Source organism: Anolis carolinensis, chromosome 1 (genome assembly GCF_035594765.1).
Source record: "Anolis carolinensis isolate JA03-04 chromosome 1, rAnoCar3.1.pri, whole genome shotgun sequence".
Classification (NCBI taxonomy): Eukaryota; Metazoa; Chordata; class Lepidosauria; order Squamata; family Dactyloidae; genus Anolis; species Anolis carolinensis.
In genome coordinates, this window is record NC_085841.1 from 272,167,434 (window position 1) to 272,187,923 (window position 20,490).

Genomic DNA, 20,490 nt, shown 5'->3' on the forward strand with positions numbered 1-20,490 from the left:
GTAGCTAAAAGAGGAAACAGTTCCTTTGCCCCCCTCCCTTTTTTTTTTTTTTACCTTTTTTGCTGTTTGAGGTAACCACTTTATTCTATCAAGTAACGGGACCAGCCTGATACTTACTTGCTGGTTCCTCACAAATTATGGTCCTCATCCTCCAGGCTCTTCTGAATTGTGGCAGCTGACATTTTTTAACCCTACATCAAGATCATTTTTACTCCCACTCTTCAAATTTTCAAAAATACTTCCTGCTAGATAATTGGATAAGTTATAGTGTTAAGATTAAAAGTCCTGTTAAACATGAAATATGTCCTGGTGAACATCTTTCATGTCTATATAATATATTAGAGTAATATAAGATGCCTTACAGCCAACATGGTGAACTGGTTTGAGTGCTGGACTACGCCTCTAGAGACTAGGATTTAAATCTGCCCTCAGCTATGGAACCCACTGGGTGACCTTGGGTAAGTCACAGTCCCTGACCATCATACGAAAGAAATAGCAAACTTCTTTTGAACAAATCTTGCCAAGAAAATTGTGTGAAAGGTGTGCCTTAGGGTCTCCATAAGTCAGAAATGACTTGCAGGCATACAGCAACAAAAATGCCTAGCTGGTGTACTGATGTTAATCCAATTTATCTGGTTTAATCATCATAATGAACTAGGAACTATGGTGACCAGAAGCTGACAAAGGTAACCCTAGGAAGAACCCAGAATTAGATGACAAATAGCGAGGACTTTCAGTTTAACAGACCCTTTTCAGTGCTCTTTGAATATGTTTGCAAAATCACACATGATGGCTTGTATATCTTTACACGGTATCTCTAGGTAATATTTCACATTACTGGAGTGGCATTCTCCCACAGCTTTATAGCACATACTACAGTGTAAATCTATTGCTCAAAAGGAACATGGATTATTTAAAACAATTATAGTGCTTTTTCAACAACAATGATGTCTTGAGATTTTTCTCTGATTATTTGCAGTGTTTCATTTCCAAAATGCAGAGGACTATAAGGAAGTGAATAAATTAAGCGTTAGTTGCTTGATGGTTGCCAGCAGATATTGTAAACTGCTGGCTTCTTGAGCCAGAGCCCATTGACGTCAATGGTAAGTCATTCATTACGCTTCACTGAGATTTTGAATCATTTTTTGTTGAGACCAGTGGAGCTTTCTTGGAACTCATATTTCAGCTTCACTGCAAGTCCCTATCTATATATTCCAACACAGACAGGTAGATGTCACCAGGACAATTTATTCTGAAATATACATACAACTGTAAGTCAGGTCCTGCAAAAGATTTAAAAAACTAATAAAAAAGGGGGGGGTCCTTGTTGAAAGGTGTGAGAAGAGAAAAGTTCCTGGGTTCTATTGGTGAAATTATAAGGTGCAATAAGGAATTGAGAAACTTTGAGAACAATTGCTCTGGGCCCTTTAGACATTTAGGATTTAATCACACAACCCTGCTGTTCCACTACAGTCCAATAAGCTTAGCTTATGGATCCATACCCTGTTGATCACTTTCAATATTGCATCTCTCTTCAGGAATGCAATTGTGCCCCCTCACCAATCTGTGTGCCCATGATAAGCCTTCCACACACCCTTGTAGCCCCACCTTTCTGCACAATTGTGGTTCCTCTATTTTTTATTATTATTTCTGTTTTTAGTGCAACTGTGCAATTTCAGCAAAGGGCAAAGAAAAGGTGTGTATGTATGTGTATACACACACACACACACACACAGACAAGAAAAACAGCCAGCTTGAGAACATATGTCCTCTAAACAATATTTGTTCTCTAAACAAGATTCCAACAGCGTATTGAGCAAATAGAAATGCCTGCTCTAGAATCTAGATGACAACTGGTCAAAGTGCAAACTGTTGTCATATGCCACCTCTGGACCCCACTTTTATGTATCTTGAAATCAGCTACCAGTTGCCAAAAGCCCTGGTCAATCCTCTTAATTATTTCATAAATTTTGATTCAATTTCTGGACAATTGTTGCCTTCCCCCCCCCCCCAAACCATACAGAAAGCCCCCTGGATGCATAAAAACATGCAAAAATGCCCCCCACACACTTCAGAACTCTCTATGACCCACCCCCATGCCTTCATTTTCTTCTGCAGCATCATTCAAAAAGGAGAACAGAAAATGCTATGATGTCACATTCAGTTGCCATTTTGAGAAAGACCAGAATGGACAATGTATTTATTTGGGCTTGCTCTAGAGCTGGGCTGGGGCGAAATTGGCCACAGACCCCCACATAGTTGCTCATATCTGCTCTTGATTGTCATGATCACCCATTATTTTTCAATATATTTTGGCCAAATACGTAGAAAAGAATATCTCCCAATCATGTTTTGTGTGGAATCTATTTCCACTGCAAAATAATTAAGCAAATACAATCACTGTCAACCTAGTTGGCAGATATTAAGCATATAATAGGCAGTCTAGTTTGCAGATATTAAGAAGGAGGCACATTGGTTTGTTCTATAATTTCAACTCATGCTTATATCTTTTGTTCTATATTCATTTATTAGACTCCCATAGCTGTTCATTCAAGTTGAAATCATCTATCCATTCTTCAAAACTCTATAGAATTGTTGACAACCATTCAAATATATGTTACTCCCATCAGGCAACCTCATTCATCCACTGTATTAAAGGGAAATTAGAAGTGGGAGTGGATGCTTCTTTCATGGGACTCTTAGAATTCACTAATGAAAAACATGTTTGCAGCACACCAACAAAAAGTAGTATTGGTAAGTCAGTTTTGAGTTTTCACTCCAGTCTAGATGGTGAAGTCTATTTTACATGTAATAACTTTATGGCAGGCATAAGGTAATCATTCCAAGAGCAGATCCAACCCATTACATTAAATTGTTCTTTACCACATCTATCAGGCAATGCAGTAATCATGTCACAGATAGGTGATTGAGCCAATATAGCTGAGAACAGGTTTCCAAAAGATGCACTTGACATTAAAGTAATGATGCAACACAAGTGTCATGGCCCAGTGACCCATTAGAAGACCAATCCTGTTGTAGGTGACCATATTTTTTTCACCCACTATTTCCTGAGCCTTCCAGTAGCCAAAACTTGACATTGCTTCAGGAAACATCCATTGTGTTGCTTTTATTTCTACATGATTTTTTTTCTTTTACATTTCTGTCTGTTTTGCAGAATGTATAGAGAGAAAATAAGTCGACAATTTTTGGAAAGCTGTTAGAGGAAGGTGCTGGAAATTTGAACTGTTTTATACATACACATACATCACTTGATTATTTGTCTCTACAGAAGGAAAACAGGGAGAGGTATGAATTTACATCATTTAGACACAGATCTGCTATGGCTCACCCAGAAATAAAAGTCAACAGCTGAGACACACATGTATGTTGGAGATGCTCCCAAACTATGAACTACCACATCAGTTCCTATATAACAATGTATATATAAATGTATATTCCTTTACCTGGTCCCGGGAATAGGGACTATCTACTTTCTGTTTGTCGCAGCAAGCTGCTATAAGAATTTTTACTGCATCCAGCTGAAGCAACATCTCACAGGCCATCGCATCAAAAAATGTAATATTGGCAAGAGCAGCCGAAGCCAGTAGAAAAACTTCTCCAGATGTGGCCTCTTGGCACAGTTCTAGATAGGCAGAAAATAATTGCATTACAATCTTAAAGCTACTGGATTATGAAATTGCAAACTAGGGTTATTTTTTATATAATTTATTTAAATAGTTTTAATGCAATAGCTTCCACAGAAATGATCAGATTTTTTTTCTTTAACAATTAGATAATTTTCTACCTGTAGATTTACAGTCTAAAACATATGACATCTTTCTAAAGAGCGAAGGGGGAGGATGTGCAGAAACTGAACTCTGACACCATCCTTCATTACAGTACAACCCTTGTATCTGCGGGGGACATGTTCTTGAACTTCACATGTATATAAGAAGCCATGGATAATAGCAAACACTTGAAATGAATGGCTTCTGGCCTGAGAATATCATAGAGTCACATTGGGGGATAAGCAAATGTACAGAAAGAACATGTTTTGTTGGAAAGGGAGAAAATAAAATAAATAATAGATGACACTACAGATACCAGTCCTATGGATATGGAAGTTGTACTATAAACAGTGGGCCTTTGGTATCCAGTGGTGTTTGGTTCCAGGATCCCTATGGATACCATAGTCTGTGAATATTCAAGTCCTGGTATATACTATGATATAATAAAATATATATCCTTTATATAAAATGCCAAATTCATGGTTGGATCTTTGGATTTTTAAAAATATTTTCAAACCATGAATTATTAGGCTTTCATGGCCAGAATCACTGAGCTGCTGTACGTTTTCCGGGTTGTATGGCCATGTTCCAGAAGCATTCTCTCCTGACGTTTCACCCACATCTATGGCAGGCATCCTCAGAGGTGTGAGGTCTGTTGGAAACTAGGTAAGTGGTGTTTATATATATCTGTGGAATGTCCAGGGTGGGAGAAAGAACTTTTGTCTGCTTGAGGGAAGTGTGAATGTTGCAAATAGCTACCTTGATTAGCATTGAATGGCTTTGGAGCTTCAAAGCCTGGCTGCTTCCTGCCTGGGGGAATCCTTTGGGAGGTATTAGCTGGCCCTGATTGTTTCATGTCTGGAATTCCTCTGTTTTCTTCCCTCTTACCCACCTATTCCAGATTGGTCTGGATTACCATGAAACAGCCTAATCTAATTCCAGGGCCAACTGGAATGATCTATGCCTGATATGAATAAATTCAAATTCACTTCAAAATTTGCAATTTATTCCAAGCAGTTGTGCAGCCCTGGTAAAAAGAAATCACTAATTCATCAACCATTGAAAGTCCCCTGCATATTTATTTTTGTTTTATATGCATGCCATTCAAAATTGCAACTTCCATCCAGAAAGTATGCTGCCAACAGATTGTATTTTAGTTTCAATTTCAAAATTGTTTATTAATACTTACTGCATAGATTGTGAATTGCCACAGATTGTACAAATAGGAAAATAAATTAATAACAAACCTCTCTGTGACTATTGACTTCATTACTGACCTGAACTAGAACAATTCCCAGTACACTGGATATTGTTCAAAATCTTGCTGTATTCCTAAATAGAATTAGATCCTATGGGCACTTGAGTAAAATGAATTAGTATTTGAGAGTATAATTCCCCAATTTATCTTGCTACTGCTATGTCTTAGGAATAAAAAAATATAACACAGAGAGACATAAACATGCATGCACATGTGTATGTGTGTGCATGCACTGAAGTTCTCTTTAAAAGGCTGCAGACACAGCTATTATTATAATAATCTTCTAAGTGCCTTTTAATTGCTTCATACATGCATTTTAACTGAGATCTGACTCACCCAGTAATGCGATTCAACTGTGGTTTAAGGATTGAAAGTAATTTGATTACTTAGTTCAAAATAATTTAAAGAACTGGTGACTGACTAGTGGTCATACCACTTCATCCATGGTTCTTCACAAGCATCCTAAATGCTTGCATCAGAGCTGATCTACCAAGGCCCATGCCACCCATCAAATGACACACACACACTTCCAGCGGGGCTCCGTCAGATCAACTGTGGTGCAAGTGTCCTACAATGCTCTGCCAGAACACAGAAGGTTCCCTTGTTCCATAGGAACCAATGGGGCCAGTGCGGGGGGAAGCCACATGGCGATTTACTTCCCCACATGTGATGGGGAAGTGTCGCTGCAGGCAATGCTGGGCGTGGGGCAATGGGATTGCCCTGCTGCCCTGCAGATTGGCCACAGAGGCTGGCAAATCCCCCCATTGCCTCTCATAAATGTGATGAGGTCCTTAATGTGCCCAAATATGCAGTTTTATGTTTTTAAAATATACTTAGGCCTAGCTAGATCTGTATGAGTGAATTGGGTTTTGGTAGTAACAATGGAGAAATTATTTAAATCTTTCCCCAGACATATACAAAGTTCTGTATCTTTCTCTATCATAACACTCTTGGAGCAAATGATGCTTCAGCATGACCATAACTGATGTGTTTTAACCATGACTGATTGCTAGTGAGGTGCGTTCCTCCTTTGAAATACAAAGGAAAATGGAAACGTGGGTTGAAATCCACTGGTGTTGAACAGCTTTTGATCCAGCACATGAATCTACTAATGTAAAAGATGGAGATTTTTGTCAATGCCTCCTCTCTTGATCTTTTTCTGCACCTTCTTCCATGCTGTTCTGAAGGGTTCACCAAGGCGTTGTCACATATTTACCAGGCAGAAGTAGAAAGCAAGAGCCACTGAAAATTTCACCTTTCTTTTTCCATTTGGAGAAGCATTCAATGGCACTGCTTAGTTTCAACACAGGAACACTATGATTTCAAGGATGTCGAAAGTTTTCTTTTTTTCTAATTTTTCTTAGAACCTCTTCACACTAGGCTTTTTTTTGGCCCATTCTTCCATTTGTTGTCATATCAAGTGTCCTGTCAAGTGTCATCAGATGATGCTGGCATGGCCCCACTCACATTCCTCCCAAAGTGGAGGGGAGGCCTCACAAGACGCTTTCTCCTCCACGGCAGAGAGGAAAGTGTTTTCCAGGTAGCTCCAATGGAGCTACCTGCATTTTCCTTTCCATTTCCCCATATAATGGGGGAAAGGGTAGCGGGCCAACGTGCATTGCCACCCTTTCTTTCCTATGATGAGGATAGAGACATGACACCAATATGCCTTGTCCCATCCCCACCATATGATGGAAGAAGGAGGGAGGTCCTTAGACAATCATGTCCACTGTCAATTTGAGAAATGCATAAAATCCTGGAACTTTTTATTTTAACTTATGCCACAATAAAACAATCCATATAATCCAGGGATAAAATAATGATATTTAGACTGCAATCCTTGAATTTCATTGAGATTTGCTTTTGACAGACATATATTAGATTGCAGCCTTGCTCCGGTGTTGCTGATCCAGGGCCATGGCCTCTTCGATTGAGTCTATCCATCTGGACTGTCCAAATGGCAACTTTTCCTGGGAATCTTTGAATCCCAGACAGCTAATAGAGGCTGGATCTACCCTGCCCTATAATCCAATTCAGAATATGGATTAACTGCATTGATCTGGATAATAGGGCAGTGTAGACTGATATTACCCAGTTCAATGTATTTAACCCACATTCTGAAACTGGATCATAGGCCAGTGCAGATCCAGCCAGATTTAACAGATATCAGGTGGAATGCCTAGAATCTGAATTTAATCTGGCCAATCTAATCACATGGGAACTCTTAAATTATGAACTTGGAATAACGTATTTCTAACTCTTGAAAATCTCCACTGCACTCATCTTTCTGATGGGAGAAAATATGCTGTAGAAGGAAAGCTATAACTCATTTGTATGACAGTTGAAGTTCAAAACACCTGGAGGACCAAAGTTTTCCCATGCCTGGTTTACATTCTAACCATAATGAATAACATATTACATTCAACCAAAGGTGTGAACATTAATAAGAATGCAGAGCTCAATGTTGTAGATAATTAGATAAACAAATTACATTTGAGCCCTAGTACTCTAGTTTAGGATTGAAATTATGACAATCAATTCTGAAAAAATGGGCTAGCAAAATAATGTTACTTTTTCCTTGTTGTTAAGTGGCATTTACATGAAAAATTTCACTATACATACTGAGAAGTGCTGTGACAATCTCCTCCATGTTCTCAAGGAAACTGCCAAGATGTTGAGTGAAGGTGAGGTGAGGAGATGTGATCTGAGCTACTACTGCTGCTGCTTCAGCATGAGTGGCCTGAGAGTGGGTAGTATCGGTAAGAATATCAGTTAAGCACAATATTCCGTCAACCTAGGAGGAAAAGGAGGAAAAACTATTAAGAGCATATTTTGACAAGGAAGGACCACATTTCAATATATCCTATGAACATGAAGAATATTAATATGTTTTCACATTTTATTTGTATTTATCTTGGATATCTTTGACCATTTATTGGAAATCCTCTCAAAGGGGCTTGTAGAACACAGAAGAATATAAAATTACAATTCTCCAGAAACTAACAAGAATGTAAAACAACAGTTTCAAACACTTAAGTGCAGTCTAACATACTGATAATAGACACACTCATTAAAATGAAGACCAAATATTTTGATGGCCATGACTAGTTGGCTCAAACTACACACCCGTGGGAAGGGAGTTCCAAAGATTAGGACAAGAATAAAATCTGTGCAGCCTGCAAGCCAAATGTGGCATCTCAAGGTTGCCAGTGGCAGCAAACAGGGCCCCAAAAGCTGTCTTCCACTTTCAGGAGGAAAAAGACACTCAGAAAGGAGAATCATACACCCAAAACTCACCAGCAGAAATGAGATGCCATTTTAAGGCTGGAGGATATAACTGTGCAGGAGCTGAAATAGCCTTTCATTAAAGGAGATGAGGATTTGAGGATTTCTAACCAGATCCACACCCCCCCACCCACCCTTTGCTTCTCATGTTCCACATCCTCAGAAGCAAAAAGAGAGCAGGGGGAGGTCTAAAACTAGCAATTTAACCAGGAAGCTAAACAGATGGTGTACCAATAAAATATGAAATATGAATCTGATATATGCAATGTTCTTGATTCTATCTTAGAGAATCAAAACCTGGAGAATATACTTGTGCTTTTGGGATAAACCTTGCTCTGTTTTGTGTACCGGCTTTCATTGGGGGCCCCGATACATTTTTTGGGAGCCCTCCAAAATCAGAAGGGTAGATATTTGTTTTCGGTATGGGCCCCCAAAAAATCAGACCATTATGGGGGAGACTTCCTACCCACTGGCTCCCCTTCCCCACACACTTTAAGGAGGCTTCCATTCTTCTTACCTGGCACCTGCTTTTCTGCTGTAGAGTAAGAGGCATTTGGCTGCAAGTACTGGCAGGCGCATGTGCTTTGTGGGCCTGCCTGCATGCTATGCCACACATGCACTCTCCTTGGAAAGAGAATGTGTGTGTGATCTCGTAGCAGGCCCAGAGTAAGAGGCGCTCAGCTGCAGGCATGCTCTGGGCCTGCCTGCACGCCTCACCACACAAACACTTTCCAAGAGTGCGTGTGTGGTGGGGCATGCAAGCCAAGCAGACCCAGAGCACGCCTTCCAAGGCAAAGAGACAAGTTCAGCTGCAGATGAAAGGAGGCTTTCGTGTCAAGCAGATTTTGGTGTGGAGAGGGGGCTTCCTGTTTCATGTTCCCAAAGAAATGGATAACACAAAAGAAATGATAGAAATGATAGGAACAAATTCCATGCACATGTCTACTGGAGAAGTACTCGGAAATCATGTACTGAGCTATTCTAACCAGCTAGGTCTTATAATACTCAAGGGATTAGCATTCTTCCCCAACATTAAATAATTGGGGATTTAAATACAAGTGAGATAGATAGGCATGTTGGTTGCTCATCCTTCATCCAATTACAGCATTATAGAATACTAACAAATTTTCTCAACCACAATGAAAAAACAGTTATCATGACACACTAAAAAACTCCCACTTGCTGCCGAATTTTTGTAACTTGAGTCTTTTTGTGGGAAAATAATTTTCTACTAAAGTTTGCAGTCTTGTACATAAAACATATATTTTATGCATAGAACAATGCATTTGTATAACTTCCACTGTTCTCCGTCCAAAATCTTGTACAGATAGGGATTTTTAATTATGATTTTCTGTGTGGAATGCTGGAGGTTTTTTTCACAAGAACAAAAACAAAAATTCACAAAAAGTTACCAAGTGTTTTAAAAAACTTTCCCCAAACTTTCAATATCTCACACAGCAGGTAAACAACTTTTGAAATTATTTATTCTTGAATAGAAGAATGAAATAATAAAAAAATTACATCCCTGCCCCGGGGAGCCATCTTTTACCATAAAGTTTCAGTATGCATTAAAGCATTTATCATGCACTGTTGAGTGCCTATTTTCCAAACGTCTTCACGTTTTGTCAATATTTAATGTTCTGCCATTCATTCTTTAAATTGTTTGCTTAAAGCTTTTGTTGCTTTCATTTCCATTATTTATTAGTAGACAATGCCAAGTTTTAAAATGAAATATCCCTAGCTGGACATAAATAAAAGCATTTGATTTTTGCTGTCAATAAGAGGTTTTATGAGAAATGTTATCAGGGTTGCAAAAAAAATGAGGTGTTAATATCTTAGTGATGTTTATGATCACACCAAAGATAAATATAACACTGGAATAATTGTTTTGTAGAATACACATAACATTCAACATACAAAGTTCAGTAAAAATTAAAAATAAATGTGTCCACAGCTTAGATATTTTGGGGAAATATTCAGCATTCACCTACTCACAGCAAAATCAATTTCTCTGGTCATGACAGTGGAGGTCAAAGGCAGCTATTTGTATGTACCAAAATACTATGCCTTCACAGGCTGATTTATTTGTCATCAGATATGTGCATCAGAGGATATTATAATGAAAGGACCCAGTTTTGTCACCTTGGGATTAAAGTAATGTCAAAAGTGTGGACCTAAAATATGCTCAACAATAAATCACTAACAAGTCAAACAATAATCTAAACCTAATTGTTTAATATGTGGTAAGAATCTTTCATGCATTCGCAGGTTACCTAATTATGGAAACTTCTCAAAGAATTGCCTTTCATCTGCATTCTGCCCAAAGATCAACATGTCTCCAACAGTCAGCTTGACACTGGAATTGGGGCAGTCATTAGGAGTCTCCCAAACTGGTTGGTATGAGATAAATAAGGGCCAGCAGTTCAGGTAACCATTCCTGACCCTTAAATTTTAAATACAGCTTCAATATTGAAAATATGAATGTGTATGCAGATACTTGCAGATCTGTATACTAGTATATCAGTATTAGCAAATCTCCACATAACAGGATGGCTAAGAACACCTTAGGTGGAAATGTATATATTCAAATGCAAGACAAGAAAAAAAGGTAAGCGACCACTGCCTTGTTGCTCCCAATAGTGCAATTACAGAAGTTTTTCAAAAGCAAATGCATTTTTAGGTGAGTTCACAAATGAGACATGTATGGCTGCTTAAGTTCAACTCACCACAGGGTAATTTCGCTTTGTAAGCGAACCTAGTGCCCCCCCCCCCCCGAAATTGCTCCTCCCACCTCTGCACATACTGGCTTCGGCGGCGGCTTAGGCAGCGGGGAGGACCATCGCCTCCCTCCCAGGTGAAGGCCTTCCACGTTTACCAAGGAGGGAGGCGATGGTCCCTGCTGCAGCCTCCCTCCTTGGCGAACGCAGAAGGCTTATCTGAGGCCTAGCCTTTCTTGCGAGCTCTCGCAAAGTCTCATGAGACTTCACAAGAATAGCTAGGCCGCAGTAGGCCTTCCCCGTTTGCCGAGGGTGGAGGCAGCGGCGGGACCATCGCCTCCCTGCTCGGCAAACGTGAAAGGCCTTCACCTGGGAGGGAGGCGATGGTCCCGCTGCCGCTGCCGCCCTCGGTGAACGGGGAAGGCCTACTGCGGCCTAGCTATTCTCGCGAGGTCTCGTGAGTCCTCGCAAGACCTCGCAAGAATAGCTAGGCCCCAGATAGGCCTTCTGCATTCGCCAAGGAGGGAGGAGGCAGCAGCAGCGGGGACCATCGCTTCCCTCCTCAGCGAAGGCCTCACCTGAGGCCAAGCTCTTCACTGAGGAGGGAGGCGATGGTCCCCGCCATTGCCTCCCTCCTTGGTAAATTTACATGGGGGTGCTGTCAAGGCCTCGACAGTGCCCCCCATTGACGTGCACCCGAAGCGGCCACTTCAACGGCCTCTACGTTGGAACGGCCCTGACTCACCACAATGTACATGCTGCATGTGGTGCTAGTAAGGCAAGCAGGAATCAGAAAAAAATGATAATAAGGGGTTGGTGGGGACGAGAGAGAGGGCCTTCTCCATCGTGGCCCCCCGGCTTTGGAACTCTCGGCCCCCCGGCTTTGGGCCCCTACCCTCCTCTCCTTCCGGAAGAGCTTAAAAACCTGGCTCTTCCAAAAGGCCTTCGATGTTTAGTTGTTGCTGGATTGATCTATCTGCCCATTCCATAAGAGTCCCATTGTTGTTGTCTTGCCATTTTATACCACACTTTATTGTCCATGCAACTGTGAAATTTCCTTTTCCCATTTCGTAACACTCTGCATTTCGCCTGGGATCTACGAATTAGTCTCCTGTTTTTAACACTGTATCCTGCTTGTTGATTTTAATGATTGTTTTTATTGATGTTGGTGTTTTTTACTGGGATAATTGTTTTATTGCTTTGTTACTGTTATTTGTTTGTTTTATCGGGCCAGGCCTCATGTAAGCTGCCCCGAGTCCCTTCGGGGAGATGGGGCGGGGTATAAAAATAAAGTAGTTGTTATTATTATTATTATTATTATTATTATTATTATTATTATTATTATTATTGTTGTTGTTGTTGTTTTTAGTTATAGAGAAACCCCTTGGAAGGCCTTGCAACACCCTTCAGACAACTGCCATAATTGATGTTCTCACCACCACCATCACCATCAATAATGTTGCCTGAATCAGGATGCATCCCCTTGTTGCATAGTGTGGTTGGCAGTAGCAATGAGAAGAAAGCAAAGGAGGAGAAACATCAAAGTAGGACAATGGAGCCAAATGGATCCATAACTTAAAAAAATCTTGTTTGGATAGTTAAAAGAGACCAAGGCTGGCAAGAAGAAAATTAATCTTTACACAAATGGGATTATCCTGGATACCTAGGGGATACTGCAAAATGTTCTAACTTGCAGGTAGAGGCATTGTGAAAATCATAATTTAAGAGAAATGGCCTTGCATTTCCATGCCATTGCAAATGAGGATATGGAGCAGTGGTTTTCATGCCAGAAAACTAAGAATTTACAAAAGTTTCAGGACTTGATTCCAAATGTAAAGGTCCTTAATATTTGCTATTTCAGCAATGAAAAAGAGAAAGAAATTGGGGGAGCTGGTAAAGGGATTGGGATCCTAACTTTAAATGTTCACAGTTGAACACTTTGCCAATAAATCAATGGCAATTCTCACACTGCTGATATCATTGTGTCTTATTGTGATAGGCAAAACTGGTTGTACATTGTCACTGCAGAAATTAAATACATCATATATTCTGTATTCATGGATTCTGAATCCATGAAATGAAATATTCAAAATATTTTTAATCCAAAAGGCAAATCTTGATTTTGCCATTTTATATAGGGGACACTATTTTGCTACACTATTGCATATGATGGGACTTGTATATCCTTGCAGCGGGGAAGTGTCCTGGAATCAAACCGCAGCAGATATCAAGAGACCACTGCAGCCCATTGACAATTCCTTGTTCACTTCCACAAAATGAGATGTAAAAGGCATCAGATTAGATTGCCAGAGAAACTCAATACACATAAATGTTCTCTATGGTAATGTTTACAGGGTACTAGGGGTGTAGTTAAGGGGAGAGTACAATAAAGATGCAACAGTTCTCAAATAAGAATTCCATTCCCCAGTACATATTCCTTTAGTCTCCATATGTCTAGCATTTCAATAATTTAAACATTCAGTTCAGCATTTAGAAATACAGTTTATTTATTTTATTTAGGTATTATTCAAACTTTAGCCATCCAAAGAAAAGGATTAGACCAGTGGTTCTCAACTTATGGATCCCCAGATGTTTTGCCCTTCAACTCTCAGAAATCCTAACAGCTGGTAAACTGGCTGGGATTTCAGAGAGTTGTACTATTACTACTACTACTAATAATAATTAATAATAATAATAATAATAATAATAATAATAATAATAATAATAATAAATATCCCACCTTCATCTCTCTGAAAGAACTCAGGGCGGCTTACATGGGTATAAGCCCGATCAACATAGTTAAAATATAACACAATAAAGTTCATACAACAACATCATAAAACAATATAAAGCAACAACATATAACACAGTATAAAAACAACCATCGAACAAATAACTAATGACCTGACATAGTAAACAGTTTCTGAGCTCGGGCAGGCGGGCTAGTGTTGTAGGCCAAACACCTGGGGACCCACTCGTTGGTTTAAACAGATCAAGAGAATGAAAACATAGTAAAAATAAGTTCTAGATTGTAAGAGTTTTTCAATTTTTCACTCTCTGAAATGCTAAAATTTTGGAGGTTAAAGGAAAATTTTATGGGGGAAGAATTCTTATTTGGATAGACTATGCTCTCACATTGCCTCCACTCATGTAGCTACAGCCATGCTAGCCTCCATGACTTATAGCACCTAAAGTCTATCTGAAATTTTCCCCAGAAAAAATGCACTGGAGCTCTCTCTTTGTGTTTCAATGAGAGAATAATCAAATACCTATAGAAACAAATTTTTCCAACAAAAATTCTGGTTTTTCTATTCTCTTTCTCTCACACACACACCCACTGGAAAAAAACCATTTGCTGTTTACTCTGAATTTTTTACCCTATTAGGTGACCATTCCTCTCTCCCACAATATGCCATTAATAATATTTGATCCAGTGTGTTATGAAAAATGCAGTATGGTAGCCAGGTTGTCAAAACAATGACTGCTTAGAAAAATAAGATGTAGAAAGGATTGCTAATGGTGAGTCCCACCTCTAAAAAGGACATTATGACTAGTCTGAAAAATTAATGATAAATATATTGGGATTGAAGAGATGTGGTATGAATTTTTTTTAAAAAAAAATTACTAACTATTGATAATAACTAAGGGATTTTGTCAGTTTGGATGAGCCCTCAATATTTATAATATTCGATCTGACTATAAGTTGTTACTGATATCACAGTTAAAAGAACAAAATTGTCTGTTATGTGTGTTCAAAAGCATCTCACTGACCTATTCAGTTACAGATTAGGACCTGATCAAACAGTGGGAATTGGATTATGAGCAAAGGTTGGCTACCTAGCAAAAAAAAAAAAATAGGGTTTGGGGTTCATAACAGCTAGGGTTAGGACATTTCCTCTTTCCTTTATATAATAGCCCAACACACTAAGGTGTGCCTTATACTATTTTGGCCTAATCCAGAAGGAGGGGAAAAAAATCAGCAGGCCACACCATTTAGAAGTGTCCAATAATAAATTTAAAGAGGACAGGAGAACAATCTAATAAAAGCACTTTAACATCCAAAAAGAAATTGCTGTCCAAAGCATTTATATAATTAGCTTTCACACTGAAAGGAACGCTGGAATGCTGCCCTGTTGTCTGTTTAATTCTGGGGAAGTAATCAGCTAAAATGTCAAATGTGTTCACTTCAGTGCCTTGGCAATACAAGAGAATGGGTCAGCTGTATAATACAAACAAAAGAATTCTATGAATGCAACAGGATGCTACAGAGACTTTGCATTTGAGGAATATTATATGGGGGAAAGCCTCATTGTAATGCTGATATTAAAAAGCATGAGGAGATTCTGGTTAATGAGCCTTATTGAGAAACCTAACTGGTTTTGAAAAATGATCTCTTTTCTGTCCCGTCTTGTCAAGGGCTGGGAACCACTGCTCTCCCCATCCTTGTATAACGTACTACTGTTTCATCATTACTTTGTAATGCTCACTCTTCCAATCTTGAAGTACACTTAGAAAATTTAGGTGATCCAGCAGTTTCACATTTAATATATAGGTGATGGCCCATATTCAGAGATAAGAAATGGCTTTCATACGAACAGAGCTGTGGCTCATCCTATGATTTACTCTGGTCTTCAAAGACATGGATGAATTTCATAGTGCAATCTCTTTATCTACAAAATCAATATCTGGGATTTTACTTCTCCATACTACAAAAATACTCCCCCCAGAAGTGTATCTTTTAGGTCCTCCAGTACTATTCTACAGTATGCTTCCTGGCCAAATATAATCAAAATATAGGATTCACGATTATATATGGGTTTTGATATCCACGTGTTGTCTGGAAATGTCTCCCACTGATATTATAGTTGCTTTGTAAGTTTCCTTTCTTGTTTCACGGAGTACTAGTCCAACATTCAAACCATTATGCCACACAGGGTTCTGTAGTGTTCTGAAATCCCACAAAACTTACTTGAGGAAAGTGTCACTACAGAAATCACAGAAAGCCATTCTTCTCTCAACTTTAAAAATTATTGTCTGCTTCTCTCAGTCTTAAAAATTATTGTGTGTGCTGCATATCTGAATCACATCACTTAATATGAAAGCCTGTTTTCCAAAGTGTGATATCCATTAATATGTGAATACCATGTTGAGGATGGCATGGGTTACAGGGAAGTGATTCATTCTAAATAATAAATAAGCCTTTTGTTTATATTCCATGCCTGAATTCGCAAGTACACATATAAATTGATAGAATGCAAAAAACTATCAAGTAACCCATTATAATGATTGACTTGAAACCAGGGCCCAAAAAATGGCCAGACATTAGCACTTCCACATAATCCCCAATTTTATTTGCCTTGAAGTATGACAGAAACAGACATAATCAGGTATATAGATCTACAGAGAAGCAGGGAGGGGTTTAAAAGTATAGATAGCGTGACACCCTTAATATTAGATGTGCTTACTGAAAACATATTCTACTTTTCTGAGTCCAAACAAATAATGTTGTCAATATCCAATTGCATTGGGATATATCATCCAGCAGCCTTGCTCTTATATTTTAGAGGTAAATATATAATTTAACAGATTATTATTTCATAAAGTTTTACTGTTCAGCCTTTTGATGTACCATGTACCTGTCAGTGGATTTCTTCTTTAAAATAAGGGCAATTTTATATACATACACACTAATGCACACGCTCTATTGAAAAATTACAAACATTATTTTTTAAAAGCTAAGGCACAGAGAAAACAAACAAAGAATAAGGAGTTTCATCTAAAAGAACACATCAGAATTCAGATATGCCAAATTCCAGAGCTTTGTACTATATATATTAAAGTTACTTCTATTCCCACAACATTAATTAGACCTAAGAGAATTGCTTTCACTAAACTAATAAAAGAACCTTTTAACATGTTCTAAATTTATTCCTTCCACTCACTCTCTCTTTCACCTATTTTGTCCACTTAACCTGTAGTTTTAGGATTTTCTGCCTGAGCATCCCTGCCCCTCCTGACATGTTATTTCTCATTCTCTACTTTTTACTTTATTTTTAGGGGTAAATGGGGGGCTTGGGGGCTGCATGCCATCCTGATTTTAATCGGAATGGCATGTAGCTACCCCACTCTGTCAGGAAAGCCTGGGGGGGTAGGGACACAATCCACACCAAAGCAGGTTTTTGGAAGCAGTGATAAGCGTATGTTAAACAATGTCCCATTGCCATAGCTGCTTACTCCAATAATGAGATAATTTGCATGGTGTCATTACTACAAAAGACTCTCAATCTTGGCACAGATTTTGGCACTGTCTGGAAGTGCCCCAAAACATATGAAACATGTCTTGGGGCACTTGCCTCTGGTTATGAGACTGAAGCACCTTTGGTCACCTTGGTGTTGATGTAAAGGTGGATGTCTCAGTGCTGTTCGATATAGAAGTAATAGGAACCTTCTTGTTCATTTAGCTGATATGGAATATGGGGTATTGCTTTACAGTGGTTCTTGGTTTTTTTACTCACAATGTTTTCAGAAATTGGTGCTGTGGTGTGGATGCTGATTGGGCCAATGATATTACTGATATGAAGTCTACCAGCGGTTATCTATTCTTCTACGGAGATGCACTGATAGACTGGACAACACAGGAACAAAACGTAGTTGCATCATTATCAACAGAAGCAGAATATGTGTCAGCAGCGGAAGCATGCAAACAGTTAAAGTGGCTACATATGATGCTACTAGATTTTGGAATCAGTGAGCCAACACCAATACAAGTCTTTGAAGACAATCAAGGTTGTCTAAAATATTCTCAAACAGGGAAGACCAGTGCATTGCTCAAGCACATCGATACAAAGTACCACATTGTGAAGAATGCACATGAAGAAGGATTTCTGAGACTGGAATATTGCAGATCAGAAGATATGATTGCCGACATCCTGACAAAACCCTTGCCCAGACAAGCTCATGGCAAGCTGAAGAAGATACTGAACCTGATCGACTTGAGCAGTCCAGTCTGAAGAAGGGGATTGTTGGATGTCATCCTGGACTGCACAAGTCTCAAGTAGTTAGGTAGAGGACAGGATTAGCCTGAGGGAACCCTCTCTGTATTCCCATGCATGCCCAGATAGGCCTTTGCTGTTTTCCCTCTCTTGCTTTCTTGTTTACATTCACTTCCTCACCTTGTTGTCATAATGCGATCCTTTAGGGATGAGGCAACTTCCTCTATCTATTGGAATGTTAATTGCCCCAAGGCTTGGACCATTCGGTCAGCCCCATTTTGTTTCTCTTCCTCCTTTGTCTTCAACCTGAGAAGGTCACATTTTGCCCTCTCTCCTGCCAAAATGTAACTATTTAGATATTTTGTTATTTTTACCTTCTTACCTTCCTTAGTGGTTAGCCTAGTGAGCTAGTTAGCTCCAAGAACCTTTTCTATCTACAATTGATTTCTTTTTACCTCAATAAATGATTTTTGAACTTTTAAGGAGACTTTGCAATCCTTTGCCATCCTGAGAAACAAAGGCCTCTCCAAGCTCACCACACATAAGTTTCTGCTGCTTATGAAACGTGGTTCTGCCACTCTGCTGTATTTTTGAGGAATCACCCCAAAAGAGGGTTATTTTGAATCTAACTGCTCAATAGATTCCTAACATGTGGCCATTCTCCTGTGGTATTTGTCCCCATTCCTGTCCAGTTAATGAATGCATCTTCTTGTCATGTTGTTAATTAATTCAACATCTCTCTATAGGCATACCAATAAATGACCTTAGCAACTGTCAGTCTGGTTAAAGAATAAAATAACCATACATCAATTATAACAATCTATACAATCAAATTAAAATCAGTTCTAGAAGAAAATTAACTATTCAAGTGGAACAGTTAAATTGGGATGTTAGGAATGTTGGAAGCTACTGTATATTGAGGTAAATTATTGGGTCTTCTATCCTCTGTGCCATATTATTATTGTTGTAATACTGCACTCATACATCAACTAGTGATTGTGAATCAAGTTGCATCTAGCTAGCAACCATCTGGCCAGCTGAGACCAGTGACAGCAACCGCACAGGCATGATCTTTCCCTTTTTCCCTGCATTGATGAGCACTGTAGACTTGATCCTAGTCTGAAAGACCATCCACAGTAAAGAATTATAGCAGTTTGACACCACTTTAACTGGCAGGGCTGCATCCTCTGGAATGCTTGAGTTTATATTTCGTTGTACCACAAGAGCTCTTTGACAGAGAAGGATAAATATCTCACAAAATTATAAAACCTAGAATTCTATAGTTAATGTAGTGCCATACTGCTATAATTCTGCAGTGTGTTTACAGCCTAAGTTATCCCTGTGTTCCCTCATGTTGGGTTTTCAGCAGCCATAGTGAGCATTCTACTTTAATCGCATAATAAATGTTCACTGTATTGCCCCCAGTCACCACAGACAACCAGACTGGTTGCACAATTTCACAAAACAAGTAGCAAGGAAAATGGAGCCTGCTCTATGGAGTATCATTCTAAATATTACAATTAACTGCTACAGCCTTCATAGCCACTGGATGTCACTGTTACACAGCCCTAGACTTTCAGATGCTGCAGAAAATAGATAGAGCCTACAGCCACTATAGTTTGTTAAGCTGATAGTTTTAATTCTTAGTGCCTCCAACACCATCCCAAGATCCTTTCTTCATGTGTCCAGTTCTTAAAGAAAATAGAATAGAAACTCTTCCTCCAATGAATCAGAATGGCACCCTCAAATTTATTGTAGAGATTTGCTTTGAGAATTTACTTTCTTCTTTAACACAATTGGGAATGATCAGAAGGCAAGAGAAAAATTCATATGGAGCTTCACCAAATGTCTTAATCCTGTTAGTAGTTGCTCCAAATCAAGGCACAGAATCCCCAGGTGTCTTTAAGAAACAACTCCTTGGTTTTTCTTTGATGTGAAGCATTCATGATTGTTCTTATCCATGTGTGTAATGGGGGAGGGATGAGGGAGTACAGCATCCCAGTTGGTTCAAAATACGGCAGCCAGATTGGTTACAGGAATACAGGTAGGCTTCAAAGATGCTATCTAAGATGCTGAAACTATTGGGATGACAGGGTCCTGCTCACTTGACAACTCCTTTAAAATCTGAACCAAACGTCAGAGTGTATTGATTGCACACTAGCCTGACATGGAAGTCTCCAACCACCACTGGTGCCATGAAAAAAGGCCTCCTTCTCTGTAACTGTGGGCAAATGAAAAGAGCTTCCTAAGCTGAGCATAAAGCAAAAGCAGACCAATAAGGGTGAAGGGTGTCCTTCAGACCATTTATGTCAGAGACTCTTAACCCTTTTTTGCCATATACTCTTGGGCAGTCTGGTGAAGCCAATGGACCCCTTCTCAATTTAACAACTTAAACAACAACTGTAATGTGATGAAAATATCTGTGATTTCTTTCTATTGATAATATAACC

The 20,490-nt window shown here is 39.1% G+C and overlaps 1 protein-coding gene across 3 annotated transcripts in view; it reads right to left on the bottom strand.

The window, feature by feature from the left end:
• The window catches only part of insc (INSC spindle orientation adaptor protein), a 167,990-nt gene that overhangs the window by 25,926 nt on the left and 121,574 nt on the right, over window positions 1-20,490 (bottom strand). For all 3 annotated transcript variants that reach the window (XM_062967675.1, XM_062967676.1, XM_062967677.1), the window contains exons 8-9: window positions 7,669-7,840; window positions 3,465-3,643 (exon numbers count right to left, since the gene is read on the bottom strand). In XM_062967675.1, the coding sequence (XP_062823745.1) occupies window positions 3,465-3,643; window positions 7,669-7,840 (351 nt within the window). The remainder of the gene's footprint in view (window positions 1-3,464; window positions 3,644-7,668; window positions 7,841-20,490) is intronic.